This window comes from Pezoporus wallicus, unplaced genomic scaffold (assembly GCF_028554395.1).
Source record: "Pezoporus wallicus isolate ANWC-B61680 ecotype Strahan unplaced genomic scaffold, APGP_CSIRO_Pwel_v1 contig_2543, whole genome shotgun sequence".
Lineage (NCBI taxonomy): Eukaryota > Metazoa > Chordata > Aves > Psittaciformes > Psittacidae > Pezoporus > Pezoporus wallicus.
The window spans coordinates 2454142-2476471 of NW_026638172.1; the positions used below are offsets into that span (position 1 = coordinate 2454142).

Consider the following 22330-nt stretch of genomic DNA (forward strand, 5'->3'; position numbering starts at 1 on the left):
TTGGGAATTGTATTTTCTTATATATTTCTGCTATGCTAAAATACGTTGAAAGTTGGGCAATAGGCTTTAAATGATTTTATTTTACAGATCATAAGTCTAAACCCATTGGGTTGGAGATAAATAGAATAAGTGAAGTTAGCCCCTTTGAAAGCAAAAGGTGTTTTCAAATCTACACTAAATTTAATGGCAATTTTATTTCATTTCCAAATATTAAGCTTGCTCCTAATCGGTGCTGCCTGAAAGAAGAGTTGCAGTAGTGGCCCAAAATCTGACTGTGTAATTTTCATCAAAGTAATTTCCAGATATGTATGTACATATATATGAGTATGCATGTATTTTTAGAAGCCAAATTATCCTAGTGCCAACACATGTGAAAATCCCAATTTATGGCAAGACCTATGTGTTGGCAGACTGAACAATGTCTTCTTCTCTCCTTCATTCCCCACTCGAAAAGCTCCTATTTTTCCAAACGGAACAGAATGTTATCACAGTAATGAGCTATTTTTCTTTTTATCCAGACATTCTTTATTTCCTATGATGTTTTAGGACTTTTGTTGTTTGTCTTCAACTTTCAAAACTATATATGCCTACTGCATTAAAAGAGGTTTGTATTCCCACTACTTCAGTTTCATTACTTTCCGATATGCTGCAGTATCTGGCTTTGACAACTTTCTTTTCCAAAATCAGCAATGACTTCTTGGCAACTAACAGTGAAAATTTTCAAAGTAACTTAATCTTCTAAATTAAATCTGCTTTATTTATTTATTTTTAAGGCCTTTTTTACTGTCTTCATCCTTCTTGATTTGTATTCTGCTTTGTCAGCGTGCGAACCATTAGCACCTGAATTCCTCCAAGATTTAAGAGTTTTCTTATTCTCTGAAGTAAAAGAAAACTCTTTTACCTCAGTGGTCTTCCAGTGGTTCTTGTGGCACTTCCTTTGCCATTCTATTATACAATTTCTTCTTGTCTATTGAGAGTTTAGCATATTCAGAATGATATATAAATAAGAAATATAAATATATAAATGTCATCTACCTGGACTTGTGCAAAGTGTTCGACACTGTCCCACATGACATCCTTGTCTCTAAATTGGAGAGACATCAATTTGGTAGGTGGACCACTTGGTGGATAAAGAGCTGCCTCGATGGCTGCATGCTAAGAGTTGTGGTCAATAGCTCAGTGTGGTGTCCCTCAGGGATCGGTGTTGAGACTGGTCTTGTTCAACATCTTCGTTGCTGACATGGACAGTGGGATTGAGTGCGCCCTCAGCAAGTTTGCTGATGACACCAAGCTGTGTGGTTCGGTTGATACGCTGGAGGGAAGGAATGTCATCCAGAGGGACCTTGACACGCTTGTGAGGTGGGCTGATGCCAACCTCATGAAGTTTAACCATGCCAAGTGCAAGGTCCTACACCTGGGTCGGAGCAATCCCAGGCACAGCTACAGGTTGGGCAAAGAAAAGATTCAGAGCAGCCCTGCGGAGAAGGACTTGGGGGTGTTGGTCAATGAGAAAATGAACATGAGCCGGCTTCAGTGTGCGCTTGCAGCCCAGAAAGCCAACTGTATCCTGGGCTGCATCAAAAGGAGAGTGACCAGCAGGTCAAAGGAGGTGATCCTGCCCCTCTACTCTGCTCTCGTGAGACCTCACCTGCAGTATTGTGTGCAGTTCTGGTGTCCTCAACATAAGAAGGACATGGAACTGTTGGAACAAGTCCAGAGAAGGGCCACGAGGATGATCAGGGGACTGGAGCACCTCCTGTATGAAGACAGGCTGAGGAAGTTGGGGCTGTTCGGCCTGGAGAAGAGAAGGCTGCATGGAGACCTCACAGCAGCCTTCCAGTATCTGAAGGGGGCCTATAGGGATGCTGGGGAGGGACTCTTCATTAGGGACTGTAGCGATAGGACACGGGATAATGGGTTCAAACTTAAACAGGGGAAGTTTAGATTTGATATAAGAAGGAAGTTCTTTCCTGTTAGGGTGGTGAGTCACTGGAATGGGTTGACAGGGAAGTTGTGAATGCTCCATTCCTGGCAGTGTTCAAGGCCAGGTTGGACAGAGCCTTTGGTGACATGGTTTAGTGTGAGGTGTCCCTGCCCATGGCAGGGGGGTTGGAACTTGATGATCTTAAGGTCCTTTCCAACCCTAACTATTCTATGATTCTACGAATACCTGGGGCAGCAAGCAGTAATTTAAGAAAAAAATAATTAATTTGTTATAGAAGAAAAGACACTGACTTTGGTTGGTAGAAGAAAAGATACAGGACTTTGAATGAATGCATGCAGTGAGATAACTTTACTAGTAAAATCCAAATTTACATACCTGGAAACAAGGGTTTTCTTTATGTCTGCATACAGGTTAAACTGTCTTTAATAAATGCACTCTAAAAGTCAGTTAATCATAACTTTCCATGAGCATTCTTTGGAAAGAATGCCTTCTGAATAAATGCAAATAAGAAGCTATAGGAAGCCACTCTTAGTTTAGGACAAACAAGAGCACTTATACTGAGTTAGTGTAAAGCTCATAAAACCATAATGAGTCAAAGTACTGTGACAGCAGTAGCAGGTACTCAAGAAAGAAGTGTAAGCAGCAGAGCATGTACAGTGATTCTTCCTCTTGTATAACTTCCCAACATTCACTCATTGGATTTTGAGGACCTTCTGAGTTGAAGGTTTTGGATATTGTGTTTTATAGCACATGATGCATCTATTTGTGATGAATTTGTCAGGTACCTTTTTAGACATTTATACTTCTTGTGTCCTCAACACCTTTTGGGAATACCATTCAAGGCTAAATAATGCAGTACATTTAGGCAAAAACACTTGTTTTCCAATTGTTTCCTTGGTTCCCTGAGTTCTTATGCTATGTGAAATACCTAATTAATGAGAGTACATCTTCCTGATTTAGCAGAATGAAATAGATGAGAATCTAAATGGACTGCTTAGTTTCTTTGTCTTCTTTTTCTTTCCTTTTTTTTTTTTTTTAAGATATGTAGAAAGCATTGACGATATTTTTTGCACATAATGCTTGTTGTCTTTTTTCTGTTACCATATTCTTTCTTGATGTTTGTTGTTAAAAATACGTAAATGAAAGTGAATATGTAGTTTAAACATCACATTATAGATGCTGTATTTACAAATATGTCTTCCAACTTCCCACTTTATAGCACTAGTAATAATTAATCCTGAATTCATTTGTTCATTAGTATATAATTTAAATTTTAGACTTTTGAAATGTTCTTTTCTTGAAATGCTCTTAAACCTTATTAAGTTTATTATGCTCTGAATTTAGTAAGAATTTGGGATATAGGAATTTCTGTATGTTTACATGCATTGGTTAGCAATTTTGGTGAGATGATTTGATTACATGGGTGCGTAGCACCTTTTGGGATGGCCTTTGGTGTCCCACGTGGCTTATTTAAAGCTGCTGCTCTGGGTGCTATGGTCCTCTTGTCATACCTACCTGCCCCATCCTGATGCTTTGGATACCAAAGGGGGTCCCCATTGGCACTAGATAACTATGTGTGAACAACTGAACTAAGGCCTTGATTTTGGGAGGGGAAAGTGGAGGCACACAAGGGATTTCTCTGATCAGCAGTAGTAGAGACATGAGTGATACAAATAAATATTAGTTGGAAAGATCAAGACTGTCAGGAGTTTTCAGCAATAAATGCAGCTGTTGTTGCTTAGCGGCATTTCACAACATCTGGTTGCAGGTTAGCGTCAGTAATGAGCATGGGAAAAGGACAGACACAAAATGCAGAATTTTGGGCGGACTTGCCCTTACTTAATCCATATTATAAAGTCATGCTATATAATAGCAAATAATCTGGTGGGTGTATTTGCCCAAATAAGATTTCTCAGTCCATGGAAAGCTGGAAATTCCAGCAGAATGCTGATCGTTGTTGGAGCCAGGGTTATATTATGATTTAATGGCTTTTCTGGGCTTCATTTGATGACCTGGCTTAGAAAAACATTTTGAAGTAATAAAGCGTCTGTTTGGCTCCAAACTAATGAGAGAAGCATTGCTCTTTGCAGTAACTGTTCTTTAGGAAGAGCTGTGGATAGCTACTAATAAACCTTATTAAAAAGATTAAGCAATATTGAATGAAATAGAAAACAGAGAAAGTATTCCATTCCATGTGAAATGAGTACATAGGAAAAAAAAAAGGAAATAACCAAATGCAAGCCCTCAGGGTTTTTGCGTCTCTTCCATGTGACTTGCAGCTTGCTGCACTTCAGTTACGTTGCCTTTGAGATATGTTAAAGTGCAGCTCAGCTGAATGAAGAAGGATAGGACATATCAAGGCTAGAGACTTTACGGCAGAGACTGGGTAAGTAAATGCAGCTGTAGATAAGTGTTTACTAATATTATGCAAATGTTACAGTATCTAGCTTGTAGCATTTAAAACAGTACTCAGAGCTATAATTTTTTCTGGTCCTTGCTTTGTTTTACTGAAGTAGTTTGCAAGTTTGGTAGGTACATGCTATGCAATAGGCTTACGTATAAGACTGAGACAGGATTTAATCTTATTTTTCAGACATCCTACAACAAAACAAATAGCTTTCCTTCAATTTCACATACTTACTTTGTTTTAGATTCTTTGCAATGTAAGTAACTGCTTTGTCTATTTTAGTACAGTGCTCAAAATAATTTCAGTGGGAGTTAGCTGATAGTTTCTGGTGCCTTCCTGTTCTTTTAATTATTCTTCTGTTGGTGAGGGAGAGGGGAAACTAGCTTATCCTCTGAACCTCCGAGATACAGCATTTTCACATTTCTAGAATCCAGCTGCAGACCACTGAAAACTCCCTAGCATCAACTTGTTCCAGGAATTCATTCAACAATTCAAGTAGGATATGATTTCAGCTGTTTGCTTTAGTTCTCTGTGTCTTTTTATAAAGATTTGTATGTGTTCTTTGACTTTTATATAGAAAGTTCTGATTTGAATTTATGTGTGTTTAAATTAGTATAAATTTAATATCAATATACAAGATAGAGAAATTATGAAAACTTTTGTTGTTCTTCAAGACTTCCAGGCTTTTGATTTTGGTGTGGTTTTGTTTCTAGCAATTGTCATGAACCTTGCAATTGCTGTAATGCTGTTAAGAAATAGGATTGCAATTTTAGTCAATTAGTAATTTCCAGAACAGTTGTTTTAGCAGTTTAAGTGCCTGCCATTTGAGTATTTAAATCTCAGTGCATAGACAAAGAGCTGAGAAGGAGGAATGATCAATATAGATTGTAAAGACCTACGCTGAAGCCTGATTTAAATCTTGGGAACTGAAAAAAGAAAAGCAAACTCCTTCATGGTTGGTAGTTTATTAAAGAGAATATTTTTAAGCATTTGGTATCTTATGAGGTAGGGTGTTTCTTCCTTTTGCATCATCTCACAGGGAAGAGTACCTGAAATATTATAGCCTATCATGATTTTCACTATCTGGATTTTTCGGAATGTGTTCTCTTTTTCAGATAATCACTCCATTTAGGAGGCTTATATTGTGTGCTGAGAACAGAAAAGAAATGGAGGACTGGATAAGCTCTCTGAAGTCCGTTCAGTCCAGGGAACACTATGAGGTAAGTTGACATCCCTCTTGGTGAGACCTGTACTAGCTGAACAGATAAAGCTACAGGACACAGAACTGGAGAATTCAACCGCCTTAGTGTGAAAAGTGTGGCTAATGTCAGAGAGAAGCTGCATCTTAAGACCTTTACTTGTGAAATGACAGCCTATTATCACACTTCTACTTAGAAGTTTGGAGGGAGAACAGGCTAAATACCCTTTGGAAAATACTTTCTGGTGAACATTGCATTGTCATTCCCTTGTAATAATGGAGCCATAGGTAATTTCAGTCACTGTAGCTGTGTTCTGTACTTGCAAATTTGTCTTAACTTCTCCTTTACTAGACCGCACAGTTTAATGTGGAACATTTCTCAGGGATGCATAACTGGTACGCCTGCTCCCATGCCCGACCTACCTTCTGTAACGTGTGTAGAGAGAGCCTCTCTGGAGTCACTTCTCATGGCCTGTCTTGTGAAGGTAAAAGAAACACTTTCTTTCCCCTGTTTATAATGCTGTGCATGTAGACAGATGGCTGATGAGGAATGATTCTGAAAATGAGTAAGAAAATAGCCTGAAGGGAGGCATTTATTCACTAGAGTGACTTTCTTTTGGGCAGAGGGACTACTAATGGTCTGGCTCACCTTCTTCATGCTCCAGATGCCTCTTTCTAACTCTTGTCAATAAAGCCCTTCCTTCTGCTGCAGTGACTAGTTTGGAACGTGCTGGGTAGATGGTTTGCAAGAAAAAATAGGATTTGTTTCATTTGCTCATCAAAAATGTTAACACTTTGTTCAATGCTATGACCTCTTCCCCTCCAGTTGTTGTTTGCTCTGTTGCTGATGCCTGATTCTGAAGTGCAGGCAGGACAGATGTGGACAGATTTAGTGCTTTAAAAAGTGTCTCATGCAGCGAGGGGGTAGAGATGTAGGTAGATGTCTTTGTGTTTTGATGGTTCAACAGATGAAATCCAGCACGCAGAAGAAGGATCCGTGGGTGAGGCTTCAACATGAAGTTTATCTGGATAAATGATATTTCACAAACAAATATTTATAATAAGCCTGAAAAAGCTTTTTTATTTTCTGCTGCAGGTTCTGTGAAAAAGTAGTAACAAGTCTTGTGTTGAAATCCATCTGAAAATAAAGCACGTGTGACCATGACCATGAAATATATATACAATGTAGAGGTTTTAAATTTCCAAAATAGCTAACTGTCCAGAAAAGAATGACAATTACACCATTCGAAACTTGATTTTTTGGATGCATGTTACTCAACTGCAAATGCATTTCTGTTATTGATGCTGTTACAGTACTTGAGGTCTGAGCATAATAATGTGTATTAAGGAAATCTTACGAAGGAAACATTAACCCACTATCCTGAATTGTCCATGCTTTTAATGTCACTAATGGTGCAGTTGCCAAGGAACGAGACAAACCCATTTCGTAGAAATTAGAAGTGGCGTAGTTACTTCCAGCTACTCTGGTGTGTATTTTCCACTGTGTGTGAGTCGGTTGGATGGTTTTAAGGCAATTATGGTATTTTCAATGTCTGATATTGGCGGATAGAAGTATCATGTGCTTAACTAAAATGCAGTTGTATTGCCTCTGTGTACAAATATAGTTATATTTGCTCAGGCAAATGAAAGAGTTCTTTCCTTTCATAAGGAATTTATCTTTCCATAAGTTAGTATTATAGCTATTTAAAAAGGCTGTTTAACAAGAATTATTCTTATAAGAATACCATTGTTAATGGTCATGGTTCATAATTTTCTGGGTTATCTAGTTTGTCACATTTCTGCATAACTTATTACAAACTAGTACTATATTTATCCACATTTCTGAAGCCAGTTGATCTTTAAGCAGTTTTTCCAAATGGCTCATGAAAGTAGTTTGGATTTGCTTTCACTGATCCACAGTTTCATAGAAATGTATGACCTGGATTGGTTTATATGTAGATACTATGATTTTCTTTTATCTTTTGATAGGTTTACCTCCTTTTCTTTCTTAGCTATGACTTCTATCTACTTTTTCTTCTTTTTTCCCAATTGTTTTTTGAAACAAAAGGAAAACTTTAATTATGCATCTAATCTGAATCATTTGACAGACTGAAATACTCATACTTTGTCCATGATTTTATATACCTGTAAAAACTCATGTTTACCATCCTTAATTTCTTCATCTAAGAATTGTGTTTTGGTTTGATACTACTTCTTTCTCTGAAATTCTTATGGGACTGAGTTCGTGTTTATTTGCTCCTGCCGTTTGCACTTCTAATGCATTTCACCATCTATTTTTTTGACTTGCCCTGTGTTAGCAATATACACTGTCCGGGGAGACAATATAGGAAATATGGAGTCTTAAGATTCCCCAGACATGTTCTGTGCTACTTTCTCTCATTGCAAGCTTTAAAAAAACCCTGTTTAAATATTCATGCCTGGCATCTGAAGCCTCCAGCACTGCTTTACACTGGGAATCCATTTATACCTATACTAAATTCAATTATTTGTGTGGTCATTGATCCGAGGCTACTCTATTATGTCTTGTATTGAGAAGCATGAGAGGCTTCTTCTCAAGAGATATTGGAGCTCTTCTTCCTCTCAGTGGTTTGGGTTACTGGCACACCAAGTCATCCTTAAAGTAGTTTAGAGACTTTGTACTCTTTGTGGTCTAATTCTTGACTGTTAACTGTAGGCAAAAATAAAAATCAGTCCCATTTCTGATATTTTGCAGCTCATGCTACTTTAAAAAAATCAGTCCTGTGGTATTTTATTCTCTCAAACCTGCTGGTTGCCAGCAGCACTACACAGCTGTGTTTTTCAGCCTAACTACACAACAAGCTTCGTTTGTTTTGGAGATAAGATTGGTGCCTTATTTTTTTTCAGGGCACCTTCCCTCCCAGAACCTTTTCACAAAGTTTGATCAAATTAATTGCAGGCCACCCTGAAGACACTCCTGTAAGTTTTGTGGAAGCTGGTGTAGAGAGTATGTTAATACCCTTGGTAGGGAAAAGGCTGTAGTGTGAACTTCCTGCTTTTTAGAAGTCAAAGAATCAATATATATATCAAACTAAAGATGTAAATTCATATCAAACCAGGCTTCATTCTTTCTGCTTCTCAAAAAACAATTGACTTTTAAAGCATTTAATCATACAGTCCTTTGAGATGCAGTGCTGTTCCTCCCACTAGTTACTTCTTTTGTGTCTTCTCAAAATATAATCTACTTCTCAAATGTAGTCTGTGTTGTGTCGCTCTAGATAGCTCTAAAGGACTGATTTCCACAACAGTCATCCACAGTTTTTAATAGGACAGAGAAATTAGTTATCAAGTAAACACAGGGATATATGGAATGTTTAGGTAAAGAAACATAAAGAACCTGAGGTTCGTTATCTACAGAAACTCTTTAAAAACTCTCTAGCCTCAGTTACTCTGTGTTAATACCACATTTCTATCCAAGTCATTGCCAGTGGAACACTGCTTTTATGATTATTCTCAAAGATGTATTCCTTCATGCAGTGTTTTCAGTATCATGATTGAACCTTGATTGTTCAATATCAAATATACCTAATAAGCTGGAGCTTGCAGTTTAAATGGGACGCTTTTCACAACCAATCAACATTGAAAGAACACTTTAAGATCATGAAGGCAAGCAATAAGAAAATACTGGGATTAACTTGACTGTAAATGCACTTCATGTACTTGGTCTTTTTTCATCATGATTGGGGTTTTTTGCCCACAAAACCCTGTTCTTCTTACCCACTGTACAGGGTACTTACTGTGTATCCCCTACTTGGGTTGTCGTTGTTTCCAGGATATTTGCCACATTTTCTGCACAGGCAGGAGAGTGTAGAGTGAATGAAGTGGTCAGGAAGAGAAAGGATGTTGGTTATTAAAGAATTGAGGAATAACAGAAAACACTGATCTGTGACCTTGTATCACACTGTGCCGCTCTGTAATCCTGGAGAAATCACTTAAGTAAGATTTCTGATCAAATCAGTGGTCGCGTGTTGGTTATAATCTGGGACCTGTATGTCAGAAAAGCTGTGCATAAAATAATAGTAATTTTTAAAGGCCAGGAAGAAATTAATATGATGTGTGAAAAGCAGTATTTCATTAGCTTTTGGTAAATAAGGCAAATACCTGTTGAAAATTATTATGAACCACAGTATGGCACAGCTGCATCCTTGTCAAGGACCACTCAGTGCATGCAGTGAATGAGGGTCCTATTCTCAAAAAGTGTATAATCATATAACTGAAGACTTGGGTACGGAAACTATATTGCAAAGCTATACTGCAAAGTTAAGTTGCATAAGTAATAATTTTGTAGTACTTTGTAGTATGAGTATTCTTTTACCACTCTAATATCTAATTAACTTACAGAGTTATTTATTTGGGTGAAAATAGTAAAAACTGCCAAGACACTGCTGAATTTTATCCTTTATAACATAGGCATAAGATTCAAATTGGATTGAAGTTAGGTTGCTGTTTTCACATGGGTCACTCTGTTTTCACTGTGACTTGTCCATCATAGAATGTGATAGTATTCTTCGAAACAAAACACCAAGTTTCTTGGAATACCTGAAGAAAAATCCTTCCATTTTGACAATGTAACTATAGCTACCAGCTCAAGGATCTTTGGATCAGTTTCAAAACCTTTGGCTTTGGCCTTTGAAGCTGGAAAAGAACAGTCTCAGCCAGTTCTTCTTTGAAGAACACAGAAGAGAAAACTCATCATAAAAGTAGTTTTGGGGGAAAAAAAACTAATGACCTGCCAGCATAGTCTTACTAACTGATGGGTGGTTAGAATGAAAGGTCTTTGAGAGAGAAGTGTTCTATAAGAAAGGCAACATATATATATATTTTCAGTGCAATAGATCCTATGATAAGGTTCAGTAATGTTGACTTTTCTTCATTGTAGATAATAATAGCTCTAGATTTAATCACTGTGTCTGACAGCATATGTTGGTATCACTGTGACAAGAGTTTGCTAATGAAGTGGTTCTTTTGTTGGCTTTCTGAGAGATCTGCTTCATATTCCAGCTAAAAACATTTACACAGGAAATGAAAATTTTAAATAATGTCCTAATAATCTAGATTTGGTTTGGCTCCATTTTTAATTTTCTCATCCTTTAACTTTCATTGGTGAAGTAATGGCAATTGGCGTCTAGCAGTATGACTGCATGTTTCCAAAAGGTTTCAGATACCAGACTGATACATGACTGGGACGCAGTGGGCTGGCAAATGCACAATATGATGCTGAGCTGTTTTGAAAATATGAGCCTACCCCGCTAGCTGAGGTATATGGGATATTTGCACACTTTGGGTCTATGAATGCTGCTGCTTTTTTAAATGAGCAGAGGAGTTATTGTAAAAGCAAAAAACCTGTTGCCTCCTTTTTCTTTGAGCTGAGCACATACTTTCACACATCTCCCAGAACAGTGAGGATTGCTCTCAGACTCAGATTGTTGCTTACCTAGTCTCAACTCACTTTTTAAATTGATCTGGCAATGGATCAGTGGAATGAGAAATTTATGATTCATAAGACCTTTTGTACCTTGGCTTAATGTTTTTTAATGGTGGACAAGTGATGGGCCAAAGCTTTTGACAGTTTCCTGTCAAATATTTGTTTGAGACTACTACTTCTGGTCTGCTGGCTAGTTCTCATAAACATTTAATGGCCCTTGCCAAAATAATTTCTATAATGCGATCTAAATAGAATGATGTCATGCAGTTCCATTAAAAGAAATACCCACAGTTGGGTGTGTCAATCTATTTGATCTAATATGGTATCATTAACTGGTCATATTAATTGAGTTGAACAAAATACATATAGTTACTAGATTGTCAAAATGTCTGACTATACTACACACTTGTGCTGAGTATTCCAGTTACTAGATTTTTAATAAATAATCCATTAAGGAGTCAGGCTCTTCCTCAGTTAATGTAACCTCTTGGAAAATGTTGTAACTACCAGTATCCTGAGTAAAGATAGCACCATCTAATCCTTCAGTTCCTCAGCTTCTGGGAAAACAGGCATGGCACGGTGCCCACACGGGATCCATTAAGCAAAGAAACAGAGCTCCTGAAGTAAAACACTTCTGTGAAAACGTACCCCATCACTTCTTGCAAATTTGAACCATGTATCTCAGTTGTGTCACTGGAGGAATAGAAGAGGCAAAAATACAGTTAAAGATGTATTTGTACCTTTGTGCCTTGCACTACACCTGAAAAAATGGGGACCACTGTGGATTTGAGGACACACATAGGCTACAACTATAGGCAGTTAAATCCAGTTTAGAGAGTTAAAGCCGGAGTGATTATGAACTGAATTTTCTCTTAGTCGGGTTGTGTCATGTGTGCAACACTAAGTGACATGTATTTGGCTGTTTTATGGACTATCTATGTTTAATTTTTTTTTAAAGATATGTATCAGTGAAATACATCAAATAACATAGTATATGTGCTTATGTGTGCCTTCCAGTGTGTAAGTTTAAAGCACATAAAAGATGTGCTGTCCGAGCAACGAATAACTGCAAATGGACTACATTAGCCTCAATTGGAAAAGATATCATTGAAGATGAAGATGGTGTAAGTACTATTCATATGTGCAGTATTTTCCAAAGCTCTTTCTTCTTGATGGGAAAAAAAAAGAGAGAGGCTAAGCATAGACATATTGCCATGTGAACCAGTGAAGTTAATGGTAGGTGGCTGTGTTCCTGAGCACTTTTCAAAGATTTACATGGTATTTAGACAAAAGTTATATTCCTGTCTCACAGGACAAATATAGTATCTGTGGGCACTAGATAGCAACCGTGTTATGAGATCTTAAAGGCCACATGCAGAAAAACTCAGAAGCTGGAGAATTGCTCCCAGAAGTTCCTACTGCTCTTAAGCAAAGGTGGTATTTTATACTGTTGCCATGCTGTTTTGGCCATCTATTTTGTGTCCTCCTTACTGATGGCTGTTCCCTGGAGGCCTCTTTGGAATTCACTGTCATGTGGAGTTTTTTTACTGGTGAAAGCAGGGATTTTAAGATTAGCAGGAGAAATGCCAAAAGCTTTTCAGAGATTTTTTTAATAGGTTATTTTTACAAACAACTATGTATGTGCCACTGGTGTGAAACTTCTTCCTAGAAGGTTAGTATAAAGTTGCACACCTATGAGGGTACTGAGTTGCCTGTGGTGTTAATGGGACAAAGAGTGTACTAGGCTTTGTAGAGCTGTGACTTACCATCCATGGTGAAGGAGTAAAGCCAGAGAGATGTTCTGTTGTCCCGCCTATTCTGAATTCTAGTTATTTTAATTGATTTTTGTCATGTAGTCAACATAAGTCCTTATTTATACTAGGGAGTCTCTGGACTTAACTGCCCCTTGTTTTGCGGTTAGTTTCTAGCATAGCACCATGAACAGCTGAATGAGATGTGTCTCCCTTCTTCAGCTGTCATATTTTCTGCCTAGCATGTGAAACACCAGCATAGGCCACATTTATAGCTGCTGTCTTGTGAGCATCAGTGTCACTTACCCTGGTCAGCTATACCTGCATCTTTGATAATGATGAGCTGTGGGAAATACTTGAAATAAATACACCTACTTTTGAGGGACAAAAGCCTCTAACTTTTGAGTATTTAACTTGTATGACTACTTCTTCACAGATAGCTATGCCTCACCAGTGGTTAGAGGGTAATCTGCCCGTCAGTGCCAAATGCGCAGTTTGCGACAAGACTTGTGGCAGTGTTTTACGCCTGCAAGATTGGAAGTGCCTTTGGTGTAAAGCTATGGTAGGTGCAATGAGCCAAGTCCAAGTGTTTAAGATTTTGCCCGCTTTATTGCCTTATTTTTATTTTCTCATTTCATAACCTGCTTTTGGATTAACTAGGAGCAGGCAGCTTGTGCAAACTCAGGTCTTTCTAATGTTCCCAATTTCTTGTGACTGTCCTATTTTTCTCAGTTGTTTTTTAATACTACCACAGATGCAGCTTTGCTTTAATAGGTGTTGGTATCCAGTGTGTTTTCTCTGCCTTCTCCTAACTGATAACTGAAGGTTCAGATGCCTGTTGTGTATGCCTGCTAATCTTATGCTACTTTCTTGTCTCTTACTGTAGATATTGCTGTAACAGTATTTTAGTAATATAGGTAATATTTATTGACATTAAAGTAGTAATTTTTTATTACTGCATAGTCTTGAAGTTCTCTTCTTCAGGACATTCTGTAGGTTGTTGAGTGAAATTCTATAACATGCTATTGCTGTTTCCCCACACCACAGTTTTCTCTTAGTTTTTTTAAGTTGTCTATAAAGATGGGTTTCATATGCTAGGGTACAGAAGTGAAAAATTAGCAGCTAGCAGCTTTTTTATTGTTGAAGCTCTTGGCATATATTTGTCTGAGGCTTTGCATGTAGGCAGTTGGAAATGATTGGCATCTCCAGAGGCAATTTGAAATTTAAGTGAAGTGCAGCCTATCTTTCCGATAACTGTGGGAGAGAGTTCTATAATGCACAGTTTATGGGACCCACCTTTGGTGGGTTGGTCTGGCTTGGTTGGTTTGCTAGCTTTATTGAAGATAGGTCTTCCAGAAGAGCCAGGTGGACCAGGCACATACAGAGCTACTGCTTTGCATGTGTGCAGTGTGCCTGCTGCCCCCAGCACAGACTGCTGCTGGGAACTTGGCCCTCCCTTGCTCATCGGTGGAGGTAAATGACTCCCTTGAAGGAGCGATTCATGTCTACTATAAGAGTAGCTGACGGTGATGTACTCCAAACTTGTATTTTGTGGAACAAGTAACAAGCCTTTGTGGATGAACACTGTCATGACTTTTTTTCCCAGTTTTCTCCTCTTCCCTCTACACCTAAATGTTACATATTAGCCCATTTGTTTACATAGTTATTATAGAATCTATACTTTCACCCTGTAATTCCACTGTAGGGAAGTAATTTTTTGTTTCTTTTGTAGGTTCACACTGCATGTAAAGATCTATATCCTCGTAAATGTCCACTTGGTCAATGTAAGGTATCGATCATACCACCAACAGCGCTAAACAGTATAGACTCTGATGGTACGTAGTATTGCAGTGTGTTGAGTGGTAGCTCTGGACTTGCAGAGACTGCACTTAAAAGCAGAGAGCGGATTTCATAAGGAGTATCATGAAATCTTAACAGCTTTAATTTTATGGTTTGTGTCGATGGCAAGTGTAGACCAAAAAATTTATCAAATTTTAATGAATTTTACTGTATAAAGTTAGCAAAAGTGATTGTTTATGCTGTATGTATTCACTCCATTTACTTGTTATGTGGTGTCTTAGACCAGAACATCATGCTCCTATTTATTATTCATTTTAGGAAGATTGTTCCATATGTGAAATAATTTTTATTGGCATTTAAATAAATTAATCAAACCTTATTTTGAATTGCACATTATGGTAATGTGGATTTAAATTAGCATCCTTTAATGCCATTCTTTTTATTTATAGCTTTAGTTATTTTTTTTAGTAATTGAAAACAATATTGTTACTTTAACTTTGCCTGAATCAAATGTCAAAGCCTATATCTGCAATGTCTGATTTTGAAGTGTTGCTGAGAAACCACTGCTTCCATGGACTGGTTATGTTAGGGGCAACAGTGTCCATTAGTACAACTTTTTAAGGACATTATAGAAATCCTGCAGTAATTAGTTAAGACCTGCATTGACTTTGCTAAGCTTTGAATCACAGCTGAAAGCCTGTTGTTCAATGATTCTATTATAATTAATAGTGTAACTTCAGCCTGGAATAAAAAGTTCTCATGCAAAGTCTTACCTGGAGCAACTGAGTAGAGTAACTTAAAATCTGTGAGTACTCTTAGAATGCTCGTACAGATGTGGATGATCCAGATCAACCTAAGGTTAAAGAAAAATCAGATTCAAAACCAAACACTTATGACTGAAATATATATTTAATTACGTGATAATCTGTGAAGGTGAGATTTGGGAAGTATTCTATAAGGTTAATAAACTTTTTCACTGTGGAAAAACAATAAAGCTATTGTCTTCAGGATTTTACTAAATTTAGGCACTGAAAATACCAGAAAGAAAAAAATCTTTTTTGTAGATCTTTAACAATTATGTTTTCCTTGCAGGGCTGATATTCAGTTTAGAGTTTACATTATGCATGATAAAATGTACTCCTTTTGTCCTTCATCCCTTTCTTCCTCTTTCCCATGATTTCTTTTTATGTTGTTCATATTAGAAAGCTTTATTTATATCATTCTTTCTAACTATGTTCACAGGTTTCTGGAAAGCCACATGCCCGCCATCCTGTGCCAGTCCTCTTTTAGTTTTTGTTAACTCAAAGAGTGGAGACAATCAGGGAGTAAAGTTTCTTCGGCGATTCAAACAGTCGTTAAATCCAGCTCAGGTGTTCGATTTAATGAATGGAGGACCTCACTTAGGGTAATGACCTTGGAAATCTGGAGCAATCCTTTCTGCAAGGGAATTTAGTGCAAAGTATAGTGTTGTGTTGTCCCTGCATTGCTAAAATTAAAAACCAAAACCTATCAGCCCAATGTTTAGTGACTTTTTGGCTGGCTTTGACTTCTATTAACTGGTAAGACTCAAAACCATTACAAATGTTGAGATGCTTTCCTGAATCTGAATTCCTGAATCAGGGCCTTTACCTACAGTTGCCCAGCTGCTTTTTTTACATATCATATGCATAATTCAGATATTTCCTGTGAATTTGTTATGAATAGATATGGAATAAAACTGTTGTCTAAATGTACTCTGTATTTTTTTTAAATTCTGAACACAAATGCCAGTGGGGGAGTCCTCAGTGGGTGATGGACAGGTACAGTAAAACTTCTGTCATCTGAAAACTACAGTCGAAATATAGTTTAGGCAACATATGCAAATGGTCAAGAAAATTAGCATCTCACAGAATTTGGAGCAAGAACACAATTAAAACCATCAGGCATTCCACAAAACCTAAGGGTTGATTGTTGGGGAGATAGGGGTAAAATTTGCATAGTGGTGGCCACAACCCAAGCATCTTTGCACATTCATAAAGATTAAATTCATGCACATTTTTCTGCTACCTCACTTAATTCCACTCAGATGTAGCATTGTGACTGAATGGCCTAATAATATCAGTTACAGGAAACAGAAACACTAACTTTTGTACTCTTAAAGATGCAGAATTGTGCTTGCATGCTAAAAGTGTAGATGAAACATGCACAAAAATTCAGTTTAACAGTGGGCAATAAACCACGACAGTAATACAGATATAATGGAGCACAGCTGTGGAGTTTTGTACTCAATACTGTGTTATGGACAGGTTGGAGCACCTCCTGTATGAAGACAGGCTGAGAAAGTTGGGGCTGTTCAGCCTGGAGAAGAGAAGGCTGCGTGGAGACCTCATAGCAGCCTTCCAGTATCTGAAGGGGGCCTATAGGGATGCTGGGGAGGGACTCTTCATTAGGGACTGTAGTGATAGGACAAGGGGTAATGGGTTAAAACTTAAACAGGGGAAGTTTAGATGGGATATAAGGAAGAAGTTCTTTACTGTAAGGGTGGTGAGGTACGGGAATGGGTTGCCCAGGGAGGTTGTGAATGCTCCACCCCTGGCAGTGTTCAAGGCCAGGTTTGACAAAGCCTTGGGTGAGATGGTTTAGTGTGAGGTGTCCCTGCCCATGGCAGGGGGGTTGGAACTAGATGATCTTAAGGTCCTTTCCAACCCTAACTATGCTATGATTCTGTGATTCTATATTAACTCTTTAAATTGTAATTAGAGTTACAACTGATAATCTGAATTTAATCTGAATCCCTTTTAGCTAACAGTTTTTACATGTAATTAAATTGACATTAAAAAGTTCATCTAAATTGGAGAGGCAATTTATGACAGAGGACAGTCTGAAAAATATGTCTGTTTCCAAGTTCTCTTGTTTTATATAGTTGTACCTAAGAGCAGCAGCATGGTTCAGGATGCTCGCTTTGTTTTTTTAACCTATGATTATAGGTCAGCTTGGTTGCTTTTAAGTATTTTCCCAAACAGCTTCCAAAGAGAAATCCTTAGCAGTTTTTCTATCAGGTTGTGCTGATGTATTCTTTTTTCCTAGATGATCTAAAAGGCAGAGTTGCATTGTTTGAGCCAGTGTATATTTAAGTGTTTTCTCCCTTTTCTCAGGTTAGGAGAAATTGTTTTGGTATCAACATTTTTTTCCTTGAATATCTGCATCTTTTGTTCTGAATAGGTATCTCCCTATCATATAGAAGTGACACTTATTTTCTTAGAAGAAATATAAATGCTTCAAATATTTGTGATCTTAATATGTTGCTTTATAGAAATAGTTGAGACATTATACATATTCTGGAAAATAACATGCGTTAAGAATAAACGTCTTTGGTTTTATTATTTTAAGAGTTTATACTTTATGATTCTTTTGTTTTGTTGGTGTTTCCTTAAGTTTATATCATTGTTTTTACTTATTGGCTGTTTCTTCACATCTCATTCCCCTTTCCTCTGTATCTCACCTTTCCTCTTGTTCTGTCTCTCTTGTCCTTTTCTGTACTGCCCAAGTGTTGCATCCTGGAGGTGTTGCAAGTGAGAGAACAGGAGGAAGTGAAAGCAGGATATGGCTTTAAGGATCTAATATTAAATACTTGTCTTATTTGGTTTATGTTGTTGTGATCACCTTATGTGTAGCAATTGCTTCCAACAGTCCTTGCATTTAGTTAGTCACGTGTTGGCAAAGCCCACCTGTATTGTGGAGCACATCCTGTCCTTGTGTCTTTACCTTTTCTGAAAATTCCCCATTGGTGCCTTGTGCTTCTGGCTGAAGTGAGAAGCATAGAGAAGTTGCAATTTCACAGCTTAGATTTTTTAAAAAACATTAATAAAATGAAGACTATAACATTAATAAAATCCTGAAAACAATATCAAGGGAATTTTTTAAAGTAGAACTTGGCATGTTATTTATCAGAAATGTCAGTATAAGTGGAATATACAGCAATCGTTAGGATGCAGATAGGTTTATTTAAGTAGATGGTTGTATCCACATACCCCAGAGCAGTGAAAGGACCACATTTTCATGTAACAGTTGCTAATGAATATGACTGCTCTCTCAGTAATGGATGTTACTGGCTCTAAGAAGCTGTATTTTCTTTGCAGTTTGCGGTTATTTCAGAAGTTTGACAACTTCAGGATTCTTGTGTGTGGTGGCGACGGAAGCGTGGGTTGGGTCTTGTCAGAGATTGATAAACTCAGCTTGCACAAACAGGCAAGTGTGCATGATTACTGTCCTTGACTATACTGATCAGCCTTAATTTCGTATGGTTACCTTTCCTTGACTTGGTTCTTTGTCATGTCTGTATATGGTCCAAAATCAGTTGTTACTGTTAAACGAAAATATTCACTGGTGTAAACTGGGCAAGTTGTGTTTGGATTGTACAATTGAATTTACAAGCTTTAGACATCAGCTATATAACTAACATTTGTTGCTTGGAGCAACAAGCATTTGTGAGAGTTTGTACTTTTTCTCTCTAGTTTTCACTAGTAGATTTGCTCCTGTGTTGTGTTTCAGTGTCAGTTAGGAGTGCTACCCCTTGGTACTGGAAATGACCTTGCTCGTGTCCTTGGCTGGGGAGGATCCTGTGATGATGATACACAACTTCCTCAGATTTTGGAAAAACTAGAACGAGCCAGCACAAAAATGTTAGACAGGTAAACTTGAATGTGCATATACCTGATTTACCATGGGATTCAAATTGTATTTATTTGGGTGTCTGATGGCCTAAATCTGTCTTAGAGACTTAGTCTTCAGTGGTTTTGGATTTTAGGGTGCAGATCATAATCATTAGGGAAGCTGAAATAGTAGTGTCATTTTTAAACTGAAGAGTCAGAGGGAGGAGTGGTGTGTAAAAGTAGGAAGCGTGTTGTCCAACGATGAACAAAAGGTGATGGTTTATTACATAACTGGTGAAGCTGCAGAACTGCCTGTTACAAGAAGTTGTAAGCATTAAGAAATTGTATTGATTCAAAACCGTTTGCGGCAGTTTTATGGACTCCATGCATGTTATTAAGTGCCATTAAAAGTCACATCTTTATTTAGGAGAGAAACCACTGAGCAATCTTTCCTTGGATATGGGGAGAAGTCAGCCCGTGTGCTTCCACCCTTCATATAATTTTCTGAGGCATCAGCTGTGGGCAAGATGCTACCGGCATCTTTGGCTTGATCTACTACTAATATTTCTGGGTTTTTAGTCAAAACCAAGAGATCTTTCCATTCTTTTTGTGTGGTTTCCATCCATTCAGCAAAAGACCAATCCCCATTTACGAAAAGTCAGAGAGGATGATGGTCATGTTGTTCCAATGAATGTTTAACACTGTTTATGAGAAGAGTATTTCTTACCCTATTCCTTTCTTTTCTGAGTATTTCTGTGCTTGCTCTAATTGCAAACACGTGAATGTCATTAAAGGCGATTTCATTTTCGGGTTTTTAATATGAAATAGAGAAACAAGTCCTTTTTTGCAGATTGTTTGATGGTTTTACAGCAAAGTATGTAGAGAATTGCTTGTTACTGAACCTTAGAAATAATTGTTGGCCTGGGCATTCTGAAAGACTAATAAATTAAATCATGTTTGCCTTTGTGTGTACTGAAAAAAAAGCTCAGTTTGGGTTTTTGCTCAAATTTCAGTAGACTTGCTCCCAAGGCCATCTTCAGTGATAACTTGTTCTTTTCAGCAGGCTTTGATGGATGTTGCCATTAGCAGTTTCATACTATCTATGCTGTAAAGTACTGTCCTTTACCAGGGGAAAATATATATGTCAATGGAGATAGTGCACCATTTGCTTTGTTCTCATGTCTGCCTCCCCTAGTTGAGATGAAAAACTAATGTAACCTCATATCTTTTTCTTTAGAAACACGTCTATTTTCCTTTGACTTCAGTAGTTAATTTCCACAAATTCTTTTATATTACGAATGTTTTATCACAAAATTTGTTGCTTGCATTAAATATCTGCTGATTTGCTCACAAATAAGGCTCATCATCAAATCACTAACAAATAATGTGAGCAACTGTTACCATTAATCTCAATTATTGTATCCATATACAAGTAGCTTACAATTAAAAATTAAGATGCCTTTTTTTTTTTTAACCGATATTCTGTGGTGTGACAATGACTTTTCTTTTTGTTATGTTGGAGAAAAGATAAAACTAACAATCTGGAAACTTAAAAGCCATTGTTTCTTTCAGGTGGAGTATAATGTCATATGAACTGAAATTACCAGCAAAGCCTTCTATACTTCCAGTGACTGCAGAAGAGTCAGAGGAGTGCCAGGTGGAATTTTACTTTTGTCTTCTTGTTTTGAATATTAAAAAAACTGGTACATAAAATACAGTATACAGATAAAATCTGCATTGCCAGCTGCATGTCCTTGTAATAGATCTGAAATGGAAATCCTGCTGGGTTTGGAGATGTTTAAGCTTACTCTTTTGTGTTAAACTCTGGAAACGTGGGGAAATTGAAGTCATTTTTCTCTGTTTTCAGATATCAGCTTATGAGGACTCAGTTGCTGCTCATCTTGCAAAAATTCTCAATTCTGATCAGGACTCCGTTGTTATATCATCTGCCAAGTGAGTTGATCTGTTTTATGTACCATGTGTGGAATAAATCCCCTGTGTAACATCATCACTATAATAACCTTCTGTCTAAGCCTGATTTTCTTATGTCTGGCACAGCTGGCTTGCCTTAATCTATCGTGATTTATACCTTTTAGAGTGGATGTTCTTTTTCTGCAAAATTTTCATATGGCACAATTGTAATGTATAGTTTTATACTAAACACATCAACATTTAAAAAATAATGTAATGCAAAGTGATTTTAAATCACTCCACATCGCATGCAGCTTATATATGAAACTTACTGTTACTAATGCAAATATTTGATCGCTTCACATTACATTTCTTGTGTTTTGCTTTATGCATAGCTTTATCTATATCTTTAAGAGGACAAACAACTTCAACGTGAAGTAGAACTTCAGGCTAGATAGCTTTGTCATAGCTATGTCAATTTAATCACTAGTGATCTCAGACAAAAGGCTTCCAAATTGAAGCACTTAAAAATGAAAATTATTTGGCACATTATGGATATCATCTGAGATCAGAAGTATTCTGTGTACACCTTCACTGTGCAGAAAAAGAAATAATCTTATATTTTGCAATATGCTAAAGAACAGTGGTAGAATCTTAAAAAATACATCTGAATGTCATTACATCACTTCCTTTTTTCCTAAAAGCAAGTTAATAAAATTTTGTTTCTAAAGTATACGTAGCACGTGTTGAAAATGAAACTTCAGGATGCTATTATAACTCCAGATTCTAAATTAGGTCTGTATCTGGTTAATCTTATTTAATTTCTGTCAAATAAATTTCAACAAAATGAACAGCACTAAGCAGTTATCCACGCCATGTTGGTAAGTTTGCTGTCTTTCTGCAGTGTAGGTAATAACAACCAAGTCTTTCTCTGATTTACACAATGAAAACTCATTGCAGCCGCTGTAGTTTGCATAGATATGCCTCGGTGTCAGCTGTGGCTCAAAAGCACAAGCAGTGCAGTGGGATGTTTGTAAGAAGAACTCCACTGAAAGCAGTAGGTTTTCTCCATGGTTTCTAGGCTTTAACTTTGTGTGGAGTTTGCAAGACTGTGTTTGAAGTTATCAAAGTGAGTGCAAGTTTGCGAATTCCTCTGGTATGGAAGGTGTGCAAGCAAGGGAATGGACAGAATTAGTCACGTTGCTTTCAGTTCTTAGAAATAA

The 22330-nt window shown here is 37.3% G+C and overlaps 1 protein-coding gene across 4 annotated transcripts in view; it reads left to right on the forward strand.

The window, feature by feature from the left end:
* Positions 1–22330, forward strand: part of DGKH (diacylglycerol kinase eta) — a 160780-nt gene that overhangs the window by 103921 nt on the left and 34529 nt on the right. For 2 of the 4 annotated variants that reach the window (XM_057409708.1, XM_057409709.1), the window contains exons 5-14: positions 5468–5572; positions 5903–6035; positions 12032–12138; positions 13202–13327; positions 14498–14600; positions 15808–15970; positions 18684–18792; positions 19096–19235; positions 20769–20853; positions 21064–21149. In XM_057409708.1, coding sequence (XP_057265691.1) covers positions 5468–5572; positions 5903–6035; positions 12032–12138; positions 13202–13327; positions 14498–14600; positions 15808–15970; positions 18684–18792; positions 19096–19235; positions 20769–20853; positions 21064–21149 — 1157 coding nt within the window. Of the gene's footprint in view, positions 1–5467; positions 5573–5902; positions 6036–12031; positions 12139–13201; positions 13328–14497; positions 14601–15807; positions 15971–18683; positions 18793–19095; positions 19236–20768; positions 20854–21063; positions 21150–22330 lie in introns of those variants that run through there. The other 2 variants (XM_057409710.1, XM_057409711.1) reach the window with 2 other exon arrangements.